The sequence below is a fragment of the Mycteria americana genome, chromosome 3 (assembly GCF_035582795.1).
Source record: "Mycteria americana isolate JAX WOST 10 ecotype Jacksonville Zoo and Gardens chromosome 3, USCA_MyAme_1.0, whole genome shotgun sequence".
Lineage (NCBI taxonomy): Eukaryota > Metazoa > Chordata > Aves > Ciconiiformes > Ciconiidae > Mycteria > Mycteria americana.
Window position 1 is genome coordinate 30,844,419 of NC_134367.1, and position 16,811 is coordinate 30,861,229.

General features: G+C 40.6%; 1 protein-coding gene across 1 annotated transcript in view; it reads right to left on the reverse strand.

Moving 5' to 3' along the window:
* EYS (eyes shut homolog) overlaps positions 1 to 16,811 on the reverse strand; it is a 951,425-nt gene that overhangs the window by 503,033 nt on the left and 431,581 nt on the right. Inside the window, exons 27-28 of the mRNA XM_075497152.1 lie at positions 16,186 to 16,357; positions 15,581 to 15,659 (exon numbers count right to left, since the gene is read on the reverse strand). Coding sequence (XP_075353267.1) covers positions 15,581 to 15,659; positions 16,186 to 16,357 — 251 coding nt within the window. The remainder of the gene's footprint in view (positions 1 to 15,580; positions 15,660 to 16,185; positions 16,358 to 16,811) is intronic.

Below are 16,811 nucleotides of genomic sequence, written 5' to 3' on the forward strand. Positions count from 1 at the left end.
ATCAGCAATCCAGACCTGAAGCCCAAAAGCAATTTGACTTTCATTTCCTAGTGAAATCAAAGGGTAATAAACTTCTTCAGGAATTGCCAGTGGTTTTAGATTATGAATGTTTCAGGTGAAGTTCTGGCTTATGATGTTCGTAATTCCTTCCTCTATTCCCTGCTATTTCCTCACCCCAAATCATGCTGCACTGTCTTCTTAGTTGCGTCAGAATAATAGATTAAAATACTTCTTAAAAACCCAAAACAAAACAACAACAAAAACAGACCAAAGAAACCTTTTTTTAATGTTTTTTGAAAGCCAGTTTTCTAATTTGTTTCTCAGCGCATGACTCATAATCAGTTATGCAGATCTAACTTGGAAACTATTTTGGAAGGGAGAACTATTTGAAGATGGGCACACAGGAAGCTCTTAAGTCAGCATTGACACTTAGAAGGAACAGACAGAAATCATCGAAGTCTGACTGAAAGTTTTAAAATCTAGCTAGATACAAAAAAAGTAAGAACAGGATAGGCTGGAAAGGAATCTGCATTTAAGAAGAAAGACTTCATAGTTATTTTCTGCACAAGTCCTCTTGATAAGGCTTTTTAGAAAGTTGTTTTCTAAATATATTAACTTGAACTACTAATGCTTGTGGAAGCAGGAGCAACTGCCTGCAGAAATTTGTCCTTTATTAGTGTGACAACACCTCTGTTTTAAATAACCTTGTGCAGTAAACAGTGAGAAGAAGGTAACCATGATGCATTGCCTTAAGATTCCAAATGGCACAGTGGAAGCCAGTGTATTCAACAAAGTAGGCACAAATCAGTATTTCCTTTTGACAGATAGGGTATTACTTGCAAGGTGACTGAATATACTGGCAGCATAAAAGGATCTCATAGGCAGGACTTTATAATTTTAATATTGACATCTGACAAGAAACACATGAAAAAGTTTCAATGGAAGGTGAGGAAGTAAGTATGAATATCCTAGGATAAGGAGTAGTTAATGCAGCTAGCTGTTCCTGAACAGAACTGCCGATACATCTATGTGCAGCGTCACTCCAAGATGAAATCTATATGCATAGAGCAAGTACTTCATTACATTACAGCATTTATTCCTATTATGACTTTGTGTAACTTCTACCAACATTTGCTAGCAATGAATGAATAAAAAAACAAACAAAAAAACCACACAAAGAACAAAATACCAAAATGAAACTCCCCCCAAAAAGCTCAAAATTACTTTCAGTTCCTTGGAGTTCTCAGCAAAAATTAGAAAGCAGAGTAAGTGCTGAGATCTCCAGGCACCACTGAGCAGTTGTAACACTGAAAAACGGAGAGGCATTAACAGTGAGGACAGCTTTTGTCTCTGCCTTTTTTGTTTGTTTCCTCAGGACTTTCTAGAAACAGCGAGTACTCTTTTTTTATTATTTTCTCAGATTTCTTTCTTTCTTTCAACCAATACTTTTATTTTTAGTCTCCTCTGAGACCATGGAAAATCTCATCCTTTGACTGGGGCCTCTTCAGCTCACTGGGGGGGGTGTGAACAGGAGGCGTAAGGCTTTCCTGTCGCTGCAGCAGTGTACAGGCTCTGTGTGTGAGCTTCTCCAAATTCACCATCAGCCGTGCCTCACAGGCCTACTGTATTCTTGCCCAAGCACTAACACACTACTCCAGGCCTTGCAGATTGCTTCCTTTAAGAAGAGAAATTGAGGTAATTCAGGTATCTCTCTGGTGCAATCCTGTTAAAATAGCTTTATGTGGCAAGGTTTTGTTTAGGGGGCGGCTGATGCTGCCCTGTGCCAGACACGGCCGGTTCCAGCTGGCTCCAACCGACCCACCACAGGGCACAGCTGAGCCCCACAGTCAAGGTGGTGGTGCCTCTGGGAAAGCTTACTTAAGAAAGAGTAAAAAACATTGTGCAGCAAAGCATGAGAGAGAGGAGTAAGGAAAAAGTGTGAAAAACAGCCCTGCAGACACAAAGGTCAGAGAAGGAGGGGGATGTGGTGCTCCAGGCAATCTCCACCAGAAATTCCCCTGAAGCCCATGGAGAAGACCACGGTGAAGTGGGTTGGCCTCCTCCAGCCCATAGAGGACCACAGTGGAGCAGATATCCACACTGCCACATGTGTAAACGCCAGGCCACAGTAGGTGGATGTCCCCCGAAGGAAGCTGCAGCCCATGGACAGCCCATGCAGGACCAGGCTCCTGGCAGGAGCTACAGCCCATGGAGAGGAGCCCACACAGGAGCATGTTTTCTGGCAGGTTGGGAGGAAATTGTTTTTCATTTATGGTAAATTAAATTAATCTTCCCCAAGTTCAGTCTGTTTTGCCTGTGACAGTAACTGGTGACCATGACCAATCTCCCTGTCTTTATCTTGACCCTCAAGCTTTTCTTCTTACTTCCTCCCCCATCCTGATGAGGAGGGGGAGTGCAAGAGCAGCTGGGTGGGTGTCTGGCAGCCAGACCAAGTTAACTCACCACACCATTCATGGGCTGTAAAACTTTCTTTTCTGTCGTACCTGAGCAAGTAACCTGTCCAAACTGAGCTGTATTGCCTAGCTTTTTCTGTGGCCATCATTGCCCTCTATCTTTTCCCTTTCTGTTTTCTAGTTTGTTCCCTTCATACGCAGCTTCAGTCAAATCAGGCTGCAGCCATCCATCTCCAAGGAAACCAGAAGGCCAGAAGAGGTACTGCTCAGGCCTCACCTTGTCAGGTTCTTCCTGCTCTAAAGGGGTTTGTTACTTCCACTGTCACCAAAACAAAAAGAAGATAAGTGCCCCTTTTTACCTTCAGTTAGGGTGCTCTGCTCATTCCTCAAACTTCACCACATCTGTAAAACAATGCCCAGTGCTCACACTTTACAGCACACCAATACTCCCCTTCCCAGCTCATCTTTTAAAACACTGACTGCTTCAATAAGCTCCCTCATAAATACATGAAATGATTTAACAAAATAGAAATTATGCAGTTGTAATTATTTGTATAGACTTTTTATCAACTTTTCACTTCGCCAATCTGACACACTTTATTCTCATCCAAGTATTTTTTGACTTTTCTTATATCTGATCTCCTTAGAGTAAAGCAGGAGGGCTCCCTTTCAGTAGGCTTTTTTTTTCTGAGTCTGTTTTTTTCTGTGAAGCATACACTTTTCCCATTTTTGTCTAACAAGGAATCCTTTTAGTTTATGTGTTTTTAACAGGCAATGACCTTGGAAAAGATCTGAAAGATACAATGGGTAAGCTATCAACATGAACTCCAATTGCAATGCTATGGAAAAAATTGCTAATGCTATCCTTAAGTCTTCAGAGAGGGGAACTGTGACTTACACTTAGACAGGCGATTATTCCTTTTTTTATGGCCAGGGGAAACTGAAACATTATGCCAAGTTCCAAAATCTGTTTTTTATAAAGGATGTCGAAAACCTGAGAATATAAAATGATTTAGATACTAGATAAAATGCCTTACAGTAAGCTAAGTCTAAGGAAAATAACACTTAACAGAATTCTTAGGATATAATTTTTTTTCAAAAACATTCTTACACCATGTATCTCATTTTCACATGATACCGCTGAAAACATAAATAATATATATGACTTAAAAATTATTAGACAAATTCACAGAGTACAGGTCTGTTTCTAGCCATTAAAAGCAATAATCAGTGCGAGTTCTTTGCTACGAGAAGTTCCAGAACGCTTTATGGCTCTATGAGTGTTCTTGGGTTTAGTTTATCACCAAGAAAATTGACAGAGATAATGGCAGTGCACAGTTATTTTCACAAGAAGTATCATGTAAGTATTTTAGCTCCCAGAGAAAGTCAGTACAAAAAGGACTACCTGGATTTCCAAATCTAGATATATCCAGCTAGAGATAAGGTCCAACTTTAACACTGAGTCAGCTGCTGTAAAACTGTCAAAAGTAGTTGATCTTCCACCTCCTTATGTTTTTAAATAAAGACTAGATATATTTCTAAAGCATATGCTTTAGGCAAACATAAACTAAATACAAGTATTAGTTTCCATGGGGCTGTAAATGAAAAGGAACATACAGACTTCGGACAAAAGAGAATGGTGATTTTCTGGCTTTATTTTACTAAATTATTGTTATGGTACATATAAGTCCTCATTGATTTTCTTAGCATAGCAAAACAATTTAAAAGTCAAGGCAAAAAAGTGGAAGAATATTAAGATTTCTAGTTATGCAACTCTTTTAAGGGTAGGTTAAGAATCCTTAGTTCAAACAGTGCAAAAGAAGATCCGCTACATTTACTAGAGCACAATAATTTATTATTTCTTGTTCTCTGAATGCCATGGTGGAGTAAATCTTGCTTGAACTAGGAAAGGGATGATTGTCCCTTAAGAGAGCCCACCTGGCATGGCACAGTCCACTGATTCTGCTGGCAGAGAACTGTTCTGAAATCTGGACTCTAGCGAGTGACCTAGAAAGGCACAGCACTTTGCTCAAGGCATATTGCTACCTTATCCAAATCTTTGGGTCCATACTGATATCTGTCTTTGCTAGTGAGGTCAACCTGCCTAAGAAATTCCAACTTTCTACATATTGCACTATATCACTTCCATAGTCAGAATCCATAGCCTGAAATAATTATGAAGGGACACATTTTAGCAAGTTAATAAAACCAGTGAAAATCCACTATTTTTCCAAATAATGTGTAAGTTCAACTCTGTTTCTTAAAACAAAATCTAGAAGTGCATTTTAGAAGTTAGGATTTTTTTTTCCTTTTCCTACAGAAAGGACTATTTTTCATTAGTCCTCCTTGGAAACTCTGATTAGAAATAAAAAATTATTTCTAACAACACTTCAGAATCTATTTCTATAAAAGAGATTCAAAGCAAAAAAAAAATTGTGATGATTGATGTATTTTTATTTAAGTGAAGTTTTGCCTTATATCAAAAAAGGTAATTATAAAGGGGACTAATTCTGCACATAAATAACTCACGCAAATCCACTATGAGGGGAAAAAAGTCTACCAGAAATATATATAAGCCATTTACAAATCTACCTTTTGACACACTTGTATGTATGTGGTGCATTATACGGTCTAACTTCCTGTGAATACTGATGATACAAAGCCCCAAGTACTATTTGCTGTTCGATTTCTTTGTAGACAACTATGACATGATTAACTGTAAGGGAAGACCTGAAGCAGAAAAAGGTAGTGGCCTTGAACATCAATTCAGGGAGCAAAAGCAAGCATTCTGGTATGTGTGAGAAAACTGGATTCCAGGTGGAAGTCACTGACTTGCAGAAGGTAGAACCAAACAGAGCTTTAAAACTTGAATTTGATGGAGTTGAAAAGAAAGAGGTAAGAAAGGAATTAAAAGATAGATACTGCGCCAGAAAAGAAACATGCTTTCAGGAGTCATGTTTCCTGTCATTTAATGACAGGACTGAGGGCAAAATTATTTTCAGGTCAAAAGCAGAGGGTTTTGTGATACATGAGAGCCATGTGGTTAAGGGTTTGAATTGGAATAAAAACAAGTAGGCAGAAAGGAAATCAATGCTGTAAATAAATGCTTTAGAAACTAATTCATGTGTTAAAGTAAGGTTTTGTATGTACAAAATATGGTATGTATATGGTTTTTAATGCACCCTGCATCTAGATTTCAAAAAAATGTCTAAATTTAAAGTATTACTTCATAGGAAATGTACAATTTAATGTTTTAATGTGATTTCATAGTTATGCAAAACAGCCATGGTTCAGTGCATTAGTGGGAAACTATATATATACATTTCAGTTCCTTTCAAAGTTATTTTACCACAGTTTAATTTATTTAATTTATCATGAGTACAACCATCGGATTTAATTACGACTGCTATTGAGACCAAAAGGCCCAAGTTTCCTTCGCTAAGTTTAAAACAGCACTTAGTTTAAACTGTGTGGTTCGCTATGTTATGGACTTCTCCATTCACATGGGACTTTGAAGTGCACTCTTACTTTGGGATAAATCTCAATAGTATTGCTACCATGTAGAAGTCTGAGATTTACATTAAGAATTGCGTTGAATGCTCCACATGCCTATTTCTATTTTATGTTTTACAAAATTATAAACAAAGTGTATTTTTCTAACCACTAAAAATTACTACTCTATTTTTTCCTGTAAATTTTTTGTTAATATTAGCACATATCCATATTGTTTAATTATTAACTTTCCAGAGCTTTTTCATTTGGTGGATTAAATATACATACAACATTTTGTGGAATGAACTGGGAAAACTTATTTCCGTATTTCAGAATGTTGGTTTTATCCAACATCATTCAATTCAAAATGAGTTCAAAATGCCCAAAATAATTTGCTTTGAAATTCAGGATTATGGACACAAGAAGAAGAGAAAAATAATAAAAATAAACCTATTTTTTAGACAACAATACAGAGCAGGAATATATTGGATCAGACCAGTGCTCCATCTGGCCCAGTATTCTGTCTACAACAGTGGCAGAGAGAAAGCCACTTTATGAAAATCATGTGAACTTTGCCACCTTCTACAGTCTATCTCCCACGCATCCTCCCAGCAAGCGGAACTGTCTAACCAGACATGATAAACAGTACTTCCGTGACTGGTTCATTTATCATTCATTTATGGACCTCTTGTCCATGACTTGCCTAATCTTTCTGAACCTAATGAGAGATCACCTGCCTCCCCAGCCTTCCGTGGCAGCAAGTTCTAGAGGTTCTCTGCTTCCTGTGAAAGAAAGTACTTGTATTCCTTCCAAATGTTTCTCTGACTATTTTCATCATGTCCCCCCAATTCTTTTACTACAGAATTTGGTGAAGAAATTTTCCATTTAACTTCATCTACACTGTCATAGTTTTCTAAACCTGAATTACATTCCCCTCAGCTTTCTTCTCTTCAAACGTAATAGTTTCAGCCATTTAAATCTCTCCTTACAAGGCAACCATTCAATTTGTATAATTTTTATTGCCCTCTGTGGCTTCTCCAACTCTACTACATCCTCCGTGAGATGCAAGGTCCAGAACTGTGCACAGTACTCAATATGTGAGACCACTCAGGTTTTATATAGCAGTGAAATCATGCCCTCTACCTTATTCCCCGTACCCTTCCTGATCATGCCCAGTGGTTTTTTTGTTATTCTTCACTGTGACTACACATTGAGACGATTTCAGAGAACTGGCAATGATTGCTCCAAGTTTTCTTTTGCGAGTTGTAACCAACAGTTCTGAATTCAGCTGTAGGTCAGTATTAGGCTATTTTTCCCTAGATACATTATCTTACGCTGAAGCTTATCCACCACCTTTTCACACTCTCCATTTTGTGAGGTCCTTCTGGCATTCCTCAAATCCAAAGAATTCACTGAGCTTCTCTTGCTATGACATTACCCTGTCTGAGTGCCCACTTTACACTTCAGCCATCAAGCAATCCTACCAGTTCCCTACCCGGCTTCCTGGTTTTGATAGATGTGAAGAGCTTTTTACAAGTTAGAGTATCCTTTACAAGGCACTTTTCAATTTGTCTTTTAGCTTTTTGAACTTCCTGCCAACATCTGAACTAATGTGTTTTATCGAGTTTTCTGTTCTTCCCATGTGGGTAAGCTTTCCATTTGTTAAAATGCAAGTTTTTCCCTGTGACAGCCTTACGTTTCCTCCTTAAGTCATTCAGGGGCTTTGGACCACTTTGTGTTCTTGAATTCCGGCACACACATTACCTGGGCTTTTAACATATTATTTGTTTAACAGCCCCTAGTCTGCTTGCATGTTTCTTGTTGTTTTCACTTGCTCCTCTTAAGTTACTTAACAACGTGCCTCATTTTTACAGTTTCCTTTTCTGAAATTGAATGTCTATCTACTGGATTTATTTGGCATGCTCTCTCATGCTACAGTCATAAACCTAGCTATATTACAGTCACTAACAGACATAATCTCTGTCATTAACACCTCTTGAGCCAGATGCTGGCTTTTTCAGAGGCATGCTGAACGTTAGTCATGTTCAGATTTTAAGTTCTGTCATTCTTAAATAGAGCTCTTCTATACTTGTCAGCATTTCCCAAGCATCTAGTTTAAATATTCCCCTATAACCATTTAAATTTTTGTTCAACAGCCTGGTTCCATGATGATAAAGGTGCAATCCATTATTGTACAGGTTCCTCCAATTTAAAATGTTTTCCATTTTCAACTGCATTTGAATTGCTTCTGTCTATACCAGAATACTACTCATGCACTGGGGCTCAATCTCTGTCTGCCTCTCAGGTCTCACATGGAAGAGGCTCTCATACGGAAGAGTCGCATCTCAGGTCTCAGATGCAGGTCCTAGACTTCAGTTTCCTGCCCAGCCTGAATTTATAACCTCAAGAACATCCCTCCTACACTTTCCTCCACTACTGGTTATCAACACAGGTCACAGTTATCAGCTCCTTTCTAGTACACTGAAGTAATGTCTCTACAGGTACTGTGAGATCCACCATCTTCCCAGATGCAAAGCAGATTACTTTGTATTCAAGGCTTCTTTGATGTCATAAACCCAGTTACCTATGTATCCAATAATTGAACAGTCCTGTTTAAGATACTCTGTTGCTAGAACATCCTTGATGCAAGAGCATACTGTGATATCAGTTGATAAGCTTTTCGTACATAAGAGATCAGAAATACGCCTATCAGCGGAATGTCTTCCTTCCCAAGCCTCCAGAAGCAGAGGGCTTACCACTTTGGAGGTGAAACTCCTCTGCAACATTCTTGTAGGTCTCATCCACTTCTCTACTTCTCCAATTTCTAGTCTCTATTTTTCTATTACTTCTCCATTTAATAGAATCTCCAATTCAATCACTCTTACTTAAAATAAACTTATTACCTCAGGGCCAGGAGGTCCTTGCAGTGTTACACACACTGAAACTGTCCCATGGGTGGGTAATCACACATGTTGTGCTCTGCACAAAAAAAAAAGTGGCTATCTCCCTCTTCTCCTGATCTTAGATTTACCTATCTGCATTTTGAGCATAAACTACATTATTTTTTGGAAGTTTACATTAGTTTAGCTTCTTTGAAGAAACTACTTATCTTACTCAACCCTCTTTAAACTAGTTAGCGATAGGTAAAAAATACTCAAGAGTGTGACGAAGTCCCACACATGCACAAACAAGAGAATCCAGCTCATGTGAGGCTCTTTGTACGTTCACCAATGTTTGCCATACATGTCTATGCTACACTTACACAGTGAGAATTTTGGGGAGGGGATTCTACTCTCTGGCTGATCTATTATAGTGTGTTAAGACCCAGCCATCACAGTCAGTGGAGTGTAAACTCACTAATGAAATGCAGATATCCATTTCAAAATCAGCTGAACAGCTCTGCAGACCTCCCTGAATATTCACCACATTTTCATTGACTATACTAAGTGCATAGACAACTAGCTTTCAGAAAGACACCTCAAGTTAGGAAAGCTGAATCCTACTGTTCTTCCCAATCAAATCATAGATAATTATATGGCTGTCAAGTCTCATGTCTTTTGTGCAATCTGGCAAGTCCTGCTCAATAATTGCTTATTTGCTTGCATTAGCAGAATATTGTTCTCTGACTCCACGTGTGCATCAGCTGTGGTGCCTTTGTGTAGAAGATTAGTTGGTTTTCCTGATCTCCGCCTTGTTTCTGTCTTTTATGAAAACAGAGAGAAAAGATCAGTAAAACCAGACAAAGTAATTCTAGGATGCAGTCTGATCACAGCTTCCTATCAGATACAAGCAGAAGCACCAACAAGCTGAATATCCTCCTATGTGAAGACTCAAAACGCTTTTTGATCCCTTTCTGACAGCGTGAGACAGCCTTAGCTGAGCATAGAAGAAGCACAATTGCCAATGACTTCTCATCAGTCATAGCCAAAAAGAGCCAAAATAAGTACAAAATAATGCCTATTACTAATACTCTACTGACCATATTAGCAATCTATGTTTACCTATATCAGAGAGAAAAGATCAATTTTCACTTATATACATTCATCTTACAATTTCAAAAATATGCCAATGTCAAAAGAAATCATGTGTATTGCAACTAATTCATGTATTTTTTCTCCTACTCTTTCTTGAAGGAAATCTATAAATGAAAAAGCAATGAAGACTGCAGCAGGGAAGTTCCAACATCCACAGTCCACATTAGATATGCAAAAGTTATAGGGTATACCTCTAAAGATATAAAGTGCTTATTTTTTTCCTAAAAGTATTAGACAACCTGAGAAAGCCTTGAAGTGTATGTGCTTGCAAACTATATTGCAACACATGCAGACGACGAAAGAATCCCAGATGAAAAATCAAAAAAATCCAAGTATGTCTAGGGAAATATGTATATATATACACACATAAATATATTTTAATTTTAAATTGGTTATTTAAATCAGCTTAGTTGCTGACCTTGCCTGGCTGTGCAATGCCCACCCAGCCACTCTCTCACTCTCCTTCCCCAACAGGACAAGGGAAGAAAATAAGATGACAAAGCTCATGGGTTGCTAAGGACAGAGAGGTCACTTACCAGCTACCATCACAGGCAGAACAGACTCGACCTGGAGAAAATTAATTTAAATTATTGCCAATAAGAAAAAGATTTTTGGACAGTGAGAAACAAAGACAAAATCTAAAACCACCTCTCGCCCACCTGTTCTTCCTAGGCTCAACCTCACTCCTGCATTCCCAACTCTTCTACCTCCTCGTTTCACCCTGAGCAGTGCAGGGCGGGTGGGGAATCGGGGTTACGGTCAGTTCCTAACAGGTCCTCTCTGCTGCTCCTTCCTCCTCACTCTTTTCCCCTACTCCAGTGTGGGACCTCTCCACAGGCTGCAGGTCCTGCCCAGAGCCTGCTCCTGTGTGCGCACTCCATGGGCTGCAGTTCTTTCAGGGCATATCCACATGCTGTGGCGTGGGGTCCTCCATGGGTTGCAGTGTGGGTATCTGCTCTGGCGTGGTCCTCTCCACGGACTGAAGGGAAATACCTGCTCCACCGTGGTTCTCTCCAGGTGCTGCAGGGGAATCTCTGCTCTGGAGCCTGTAGCACCTCCTCCGCATCCTTCTTCACTGACCTTGATGCCTGCCAGCTTGTTTCTCACACGTTTTTTCTTCACTCCTCTCTCCTGGGCAGCATTTTTTACCCTTTCTTAAATATGTTTCCACAGAGGTGCCACCATCTTGGTTGAGGGGCTCAGCTGTGTCCTGTGGTGAGTCAACTGGAGCTGACTAGAACCAGCTGTGCCCACCACGGGCAGCCCCTGGCCTCTTCTCACAGAGGCCGTCCCTGCAGCCCCCCCTCTAAACAAAACCTTGGTACCTACACCCAGTGCAGTTACATAAACCTTACTACAAAGAAATGTATCTTCAAGTGAAGAAAATATTGAAGTGCATTTATGTGGATTAATTCCTGATTTTTTTTTTTTTTTTAAGAAAGGAACTGGCTGATGATAATCTAGAGGAAAACAATTATAGAGCATGAGCCTACCATGATTATCCAGATGTGCACACCCCTACACAGTCAGAAAGCCTTGCTGATGGCTGTAAGACTTGCATAGGCATGATATATGTCTGAGCAGGACGAATGCAGTGTTAGACCCTTTAAAAATACGACACCTGCAGCATAGTCTAATCCGGGAATCACACTGCATGCAAATAGAATGAATATCAAAAAATGAAGCCATCATTCTGACAGACTTATGTGTCAAATGTGTATGTATATTGTTTCTTTCTATGAATTTCTAATCTATGCATTTTCAAACACCTCAGTATGAAATGCGGTTATCTTTTGAATATGATTTTATGCAGTTGTCTACAGGTCATTTAATATCTCATTCTCTTAAAATGGAGGAAAGTGTAAATCATGGATGTTGCTAGAGAAAATATTTCCCAAGGGTATTCTGTATTAGCATTGGCAACAGCTGATAATCATACGGATTTGCAATATCATATCATGATGCGCACTCTGTTGAGTTGAATTACTTATTTTCTGACTTTTTCTTTCTGTAAAGGAAGTTGGAAGATAATATTCCACCTAGATTTACTCCCTGTGTGAGACAGTCATGCATTTTCAATAGAAAAGTTATAGATCATACTTCCTTTATGTAATATGAGGCATTTTTAGTTATCTAGTACTTTTAGCTATATATAAAAAAACATGAAAGGTCCCTACATGCATACAGAAGTTAAAAAGAAGTTTGGATAACATTTTTGAATGTGTTTTTGACAATTCAGGAGCACAATATTAGAAGCCAGATAGCCCAAAGGGAGGCAGATCTCATGCCAGACTTTCTCATGAGACCAAATACATTTAAAAGGATCATATCCCAAGATGTGATTAAACTCTGTTTGGCACAAAGCCTGAAAAAGACTAAACCAATTCAATACTTTCCCCAAAGTGCAGCCAGCATTGTTAAGGGCTGTTCATTGTTATGCCAGATGTAGTCAACTTCTACAAGTTGGTTTCCTGACCACGGGAATCTTCATGGCACGGACTCGCATATATAGATGCCTTGTTATATACAGCCATTCCCCATAATAAGGCAAAAACATCACAGAATCACAGAATGGTATAGGTTGGAAAAGACCTTTAAGATCATCGAGTCCAACCATAAACCTAACACTGCCAGGACCACCACTATACCATGTCCCTAAGCACCTCATCCAAATATCTTTTAAATACTTCCAGGGACGGCGACTCAACCACTTCCCTGGGCAGCCTGTTCCAATGCTTGACAACCCTTTCAGTGAAGTAAAATTTCCTAAGATCCAGTCTAAACCTCCCCTGGCACAACTTCAGGCCGCTTCCTCTCCTCCTATCACTTGTTACCTGGGAGAAGAGAGTGACCCCCACCTCTCTACAACCTCCTTTCAGGTAGTTGTAGAGAACGATAAGGTCTCCCCTCAGCCTCTGCTTCTCCAGGCTAAACCCCAGCTCCCTCAGCTGTTCCTCATAAGACTTCTGATCTAGACCCTTCACCAGCTTCGCTGCCCTTCTTTGGACACACTCCAGCACCTCAATGTCTTTCTTGTAGTAAGGGGCCCAAAACTGAACACGGCGTTCAAGGTGCAGCCTCACTACTGCTGAGTACACGGGCACGATCACTTCCCTAGTCCTGCAGGCCACGCTATTTTTGATACAAGCCAGGATGCCATTGGCCTTCTTGGGCCACCTGGGCACACTGCTGGCTCATATTCAGGCGGCTGTCAACCAACACTCCCAGGTCCTTCTCTGCCAGGCAGCTTTCCAGCCACTCTTCCCCAAGCCTGTAGCGTTGCATGGGGTTGCTGTGGCCCAAGTGCAGGACCTTGCACTTAGCTTTGTTGAACCTCATACAACTGGCCCCAGGCCATCAATCCAGCCTGTCCAGGTCCCTCTGTAGAGCCTTCCTACCCTGAAGCAGATCAACACTCCTGCACAACTTGGTGTCATCTGCAGACTTACTGAGGGAGCACTCAATCCGTTCGTCCAGATCATTGATAAAGATGTTAAACAGAACTGGCCCCAGCACAGAGCCCTGGGGAACACCACTTGTGACTGGCCGCCAACTGGAGTAAACTCCATTCACCACCACTCTTTGGGCCTGGCCATCCAGCCAGTTCTTTACCTAGCGAAGAGTACACCTGTTAAAGCCACGAGCAGCCAGTTTCTCCAGGAGAATGCTGTGGGAAACCGTGTCAAAGGCTTTACTGAAGTCTAGACAGACAACATCCACAGCCTTTCCCTCATCCATTAGGCAGGTTGCCTTGTCATAGAAGGAGATCAGGTTGGTCAAGCAGGACCTGCCTTTCCTAAACCCATGCTGGCTGGGCTTGATCCCTTGGTTATCCTCTACATGGCGTGTCATGGCACTCAAGATGATCTGCTCCATCAGCTTTCCCAGTACCGAGGTCAGGCTGACAGGCCTGTAGTTCCCTGGGTCCTCCTTCCGGCCCTTCTTGTAGATGGCTGTCACATTTGCTAACCTCCAGTCAACTGGGACCTCCCCGGTTAGCCAGGACTGCTGGTAAATGATGGAATGGGGCTTGGTGAGCACTTCTGCCAGTTCCTTCAGTACTCTTGGGTGGATCTCATCAAGCCCCATAGACTTGTGAGTGTCTAAGTGGTATAGCAGGTCACTAACCATTTCCCCCCTGGATTATGGGGGCTCCATTCTGGTCCCCGTCCCCATCTTCCGACTCGGGGGGCTGGGTAACCAGAGAACAATTGGCCCTACTATTAAAGACTAAGGCAAAGAAGGCATTAAGTACCTCAGCCTTTTCCTCATCCTTGGTCACTGTGTTCCCTCCCCCATCTACTAGGGGCTGGAGATTCTCCTTAGCTCTCCTTCTGCTGCTAATGTATTTGAAGAAGTATTTTTGGTTGTCTTTATGGCAGTAGCCAGATTGAGCTCTAGCTCGGCTTTGGCCCTTCTAATTTTCTCCCTGCACAACCTCGCTACACCTTTGTAGTCCTCTTGACTTGCCTGCCCCTTCTTCCAGAGGTCGTAGACTCTCCTCTTTTTTCTGAGTTCTAGACAAAGCTCTCTATTCAGCCAGGCCGGTCATCTTCCCTGCCGGCTCATCTTTCAACACCTGGGGACAGCCTGCTCTTGTGCCTTTAGGACTTCCTCCTTAAAGAATATCCAGCCTTCCTGGACTCCTTTGCCCTTTAGGGCTGCCTCCCAGGGGACTCCATCGACCAGTCTCCTAAACAGGCCGAAGTCTGCCCTCCGGAAGTCCAAGGCGACAGTTTTGCTGACCCCCCTCATCACTTCTCCAAGTATCAAGAACTCTATCATTTCATGATCACTCTGCCCGAGACAGTCTCCAACCGTCACATGGCTCACAAGTCCTTCTCTGTTCGTGAACAAGAGGTCCAGCGGGGCACCTTCCCTAGTCGGCTCACTCACCTGCGTGAACTGCCGCGCAAACTGCTGCGCCACGCCCTTCCGACGCACCACGCGCTGTTTGCCCGTCCTGGTCACCGCGCTCCCTGGGAGCTGCTCTTGTACAGGAGGGGAATTACCGCTGTCACTCTCGTCCCTGCCCACGCTGAGTCAGAGCTGGGCCCTCGTCAGGAGCTCCCTCCTTCCTGCTCAGGGGCCAGGGCATGGCTGCGGTAAGCCTCTCTCTCCATGCCCTTTTTTCTCCCTTCCCTGCGCAATTTTGCCGCAGTTTAGCCGATTCAGCAACAGTCACCCAACGTGGTCCTCTGTCTCAGAGCCCCTCGCCTCAGAGGCTTCACTGAAAAACTACTTCCAGTGTAGAACACTGCATCTTGAGGTTTACTATTCAAATATACATTTAAGCTACAGCAAATGGGGCTCGCAATGCAAATTAGGTAGTTATGTCATCCATGCTGAACTGAGGAATAAATGATTTTCAGGTAATGTTGGCTTAGCTGGCTGCGGTTTTTCAGATTTATCATTCAAACTTCACCTTTAAAGTTCTTTAGACATTTTATCAATGGTCTTTTTTAATGCAGTTTCATGCAAGTAACAAATAATTAGCTTTTCAGAATGGATTTGAAACAACTGAATTTCCATCATGCATTTTCAATAAACTGACCCATTCAGAAATCACTTAAATAAAAATGAGTTTCAAGCGGCATATTACCCTTTCCCCTATAATTAAAATAGAATTTGAAGACATACATTAATATTTATCTCACATCTTGAGCTGGTCCATCCTGATTCACAAGCACATTGATATCCATCAATGAGATCTATACATCTGAAATAGAAAATAGTGTTATTCAGATGAAGCTATGTAATTGTAGATTCAGCACTAGTAGCATTGTTCCATACATTTCAAAATAGTGGTCTGATGTAACCTACTGAAATCCATGGCACTTTTAATTAGTTTTAATAATGGGTTTCAAATGTGTATATTATGGGTGCTGAGGGGTTTTATAAGGATACTGATTCTCATACTAAAAGACATCTTCCCATTTCAACCTGTTGGCATGTAACAGCTAAAGATTTGCTTTTAATTATATTAAACTCTAATTAATCCACATGTACTGAATACTGGTTTATGCTAATGAACAAAAATGAAAGAGAAACTGAGATAATGTAACAGTATATTACATTAGCTTAAGCAGGCAACATCTGTCATCTTTAAGTGTGCTTGTACTCTTACTTTATGGAAGAAGATAATTAAAAGTGTATTTATCAACCTTCCCATATCATTAAATCTTAAATATTGCTAGTTACGTACATTATCTTGAAGATAATAATAGTGAAATAAAAATAGCCACCTTCCATGAAGACAAGGATCTGGCAAGCATTCATTGACATTTATCTCGCAGTTTGTTCCAATAAAACCTCTCCTACAGTGACACTTATAGGAACTGATGTCATCAATGCAACTTCCATTGTTGAGGCATGGAGCAGATGTACACTCATCTGTATTTACTTCACATCTATGACCTGTGTAAAAAACAGAAGATACCACTAAGCTTTAAATTCTAAACTCAAACCAACTAACAGTTTATCTATTCATGTCATAAATTCCAGATAAACTGGTTTTATTTACATACATTGTTTATATAGTTAATTATATTCATCAATACAGAATATCCCACTGGAATTACCTATAGGTGCAAATGCTGAAAAGAATGGTTACATTGCAATATATTACAATGATAACATCTGTAATTGTGGCAAGGCAGGAAGACTTTGAGGATCAACTTGCAAGCAAAATAGTTAAATGGAGAAATAGGAATTTCAAGAAGAATTTTTTTACAGTTATTAGAAAGATGAATAGCACAGGTTTCCTATAAGAGGAATACAGAAGTAAAATGGTACATGTCTTGGTGGTGATCTAACTAATATTTATTTTCTCAAACTGAAATTAAAATGCAGGGGCTTTCGGTAAATGATG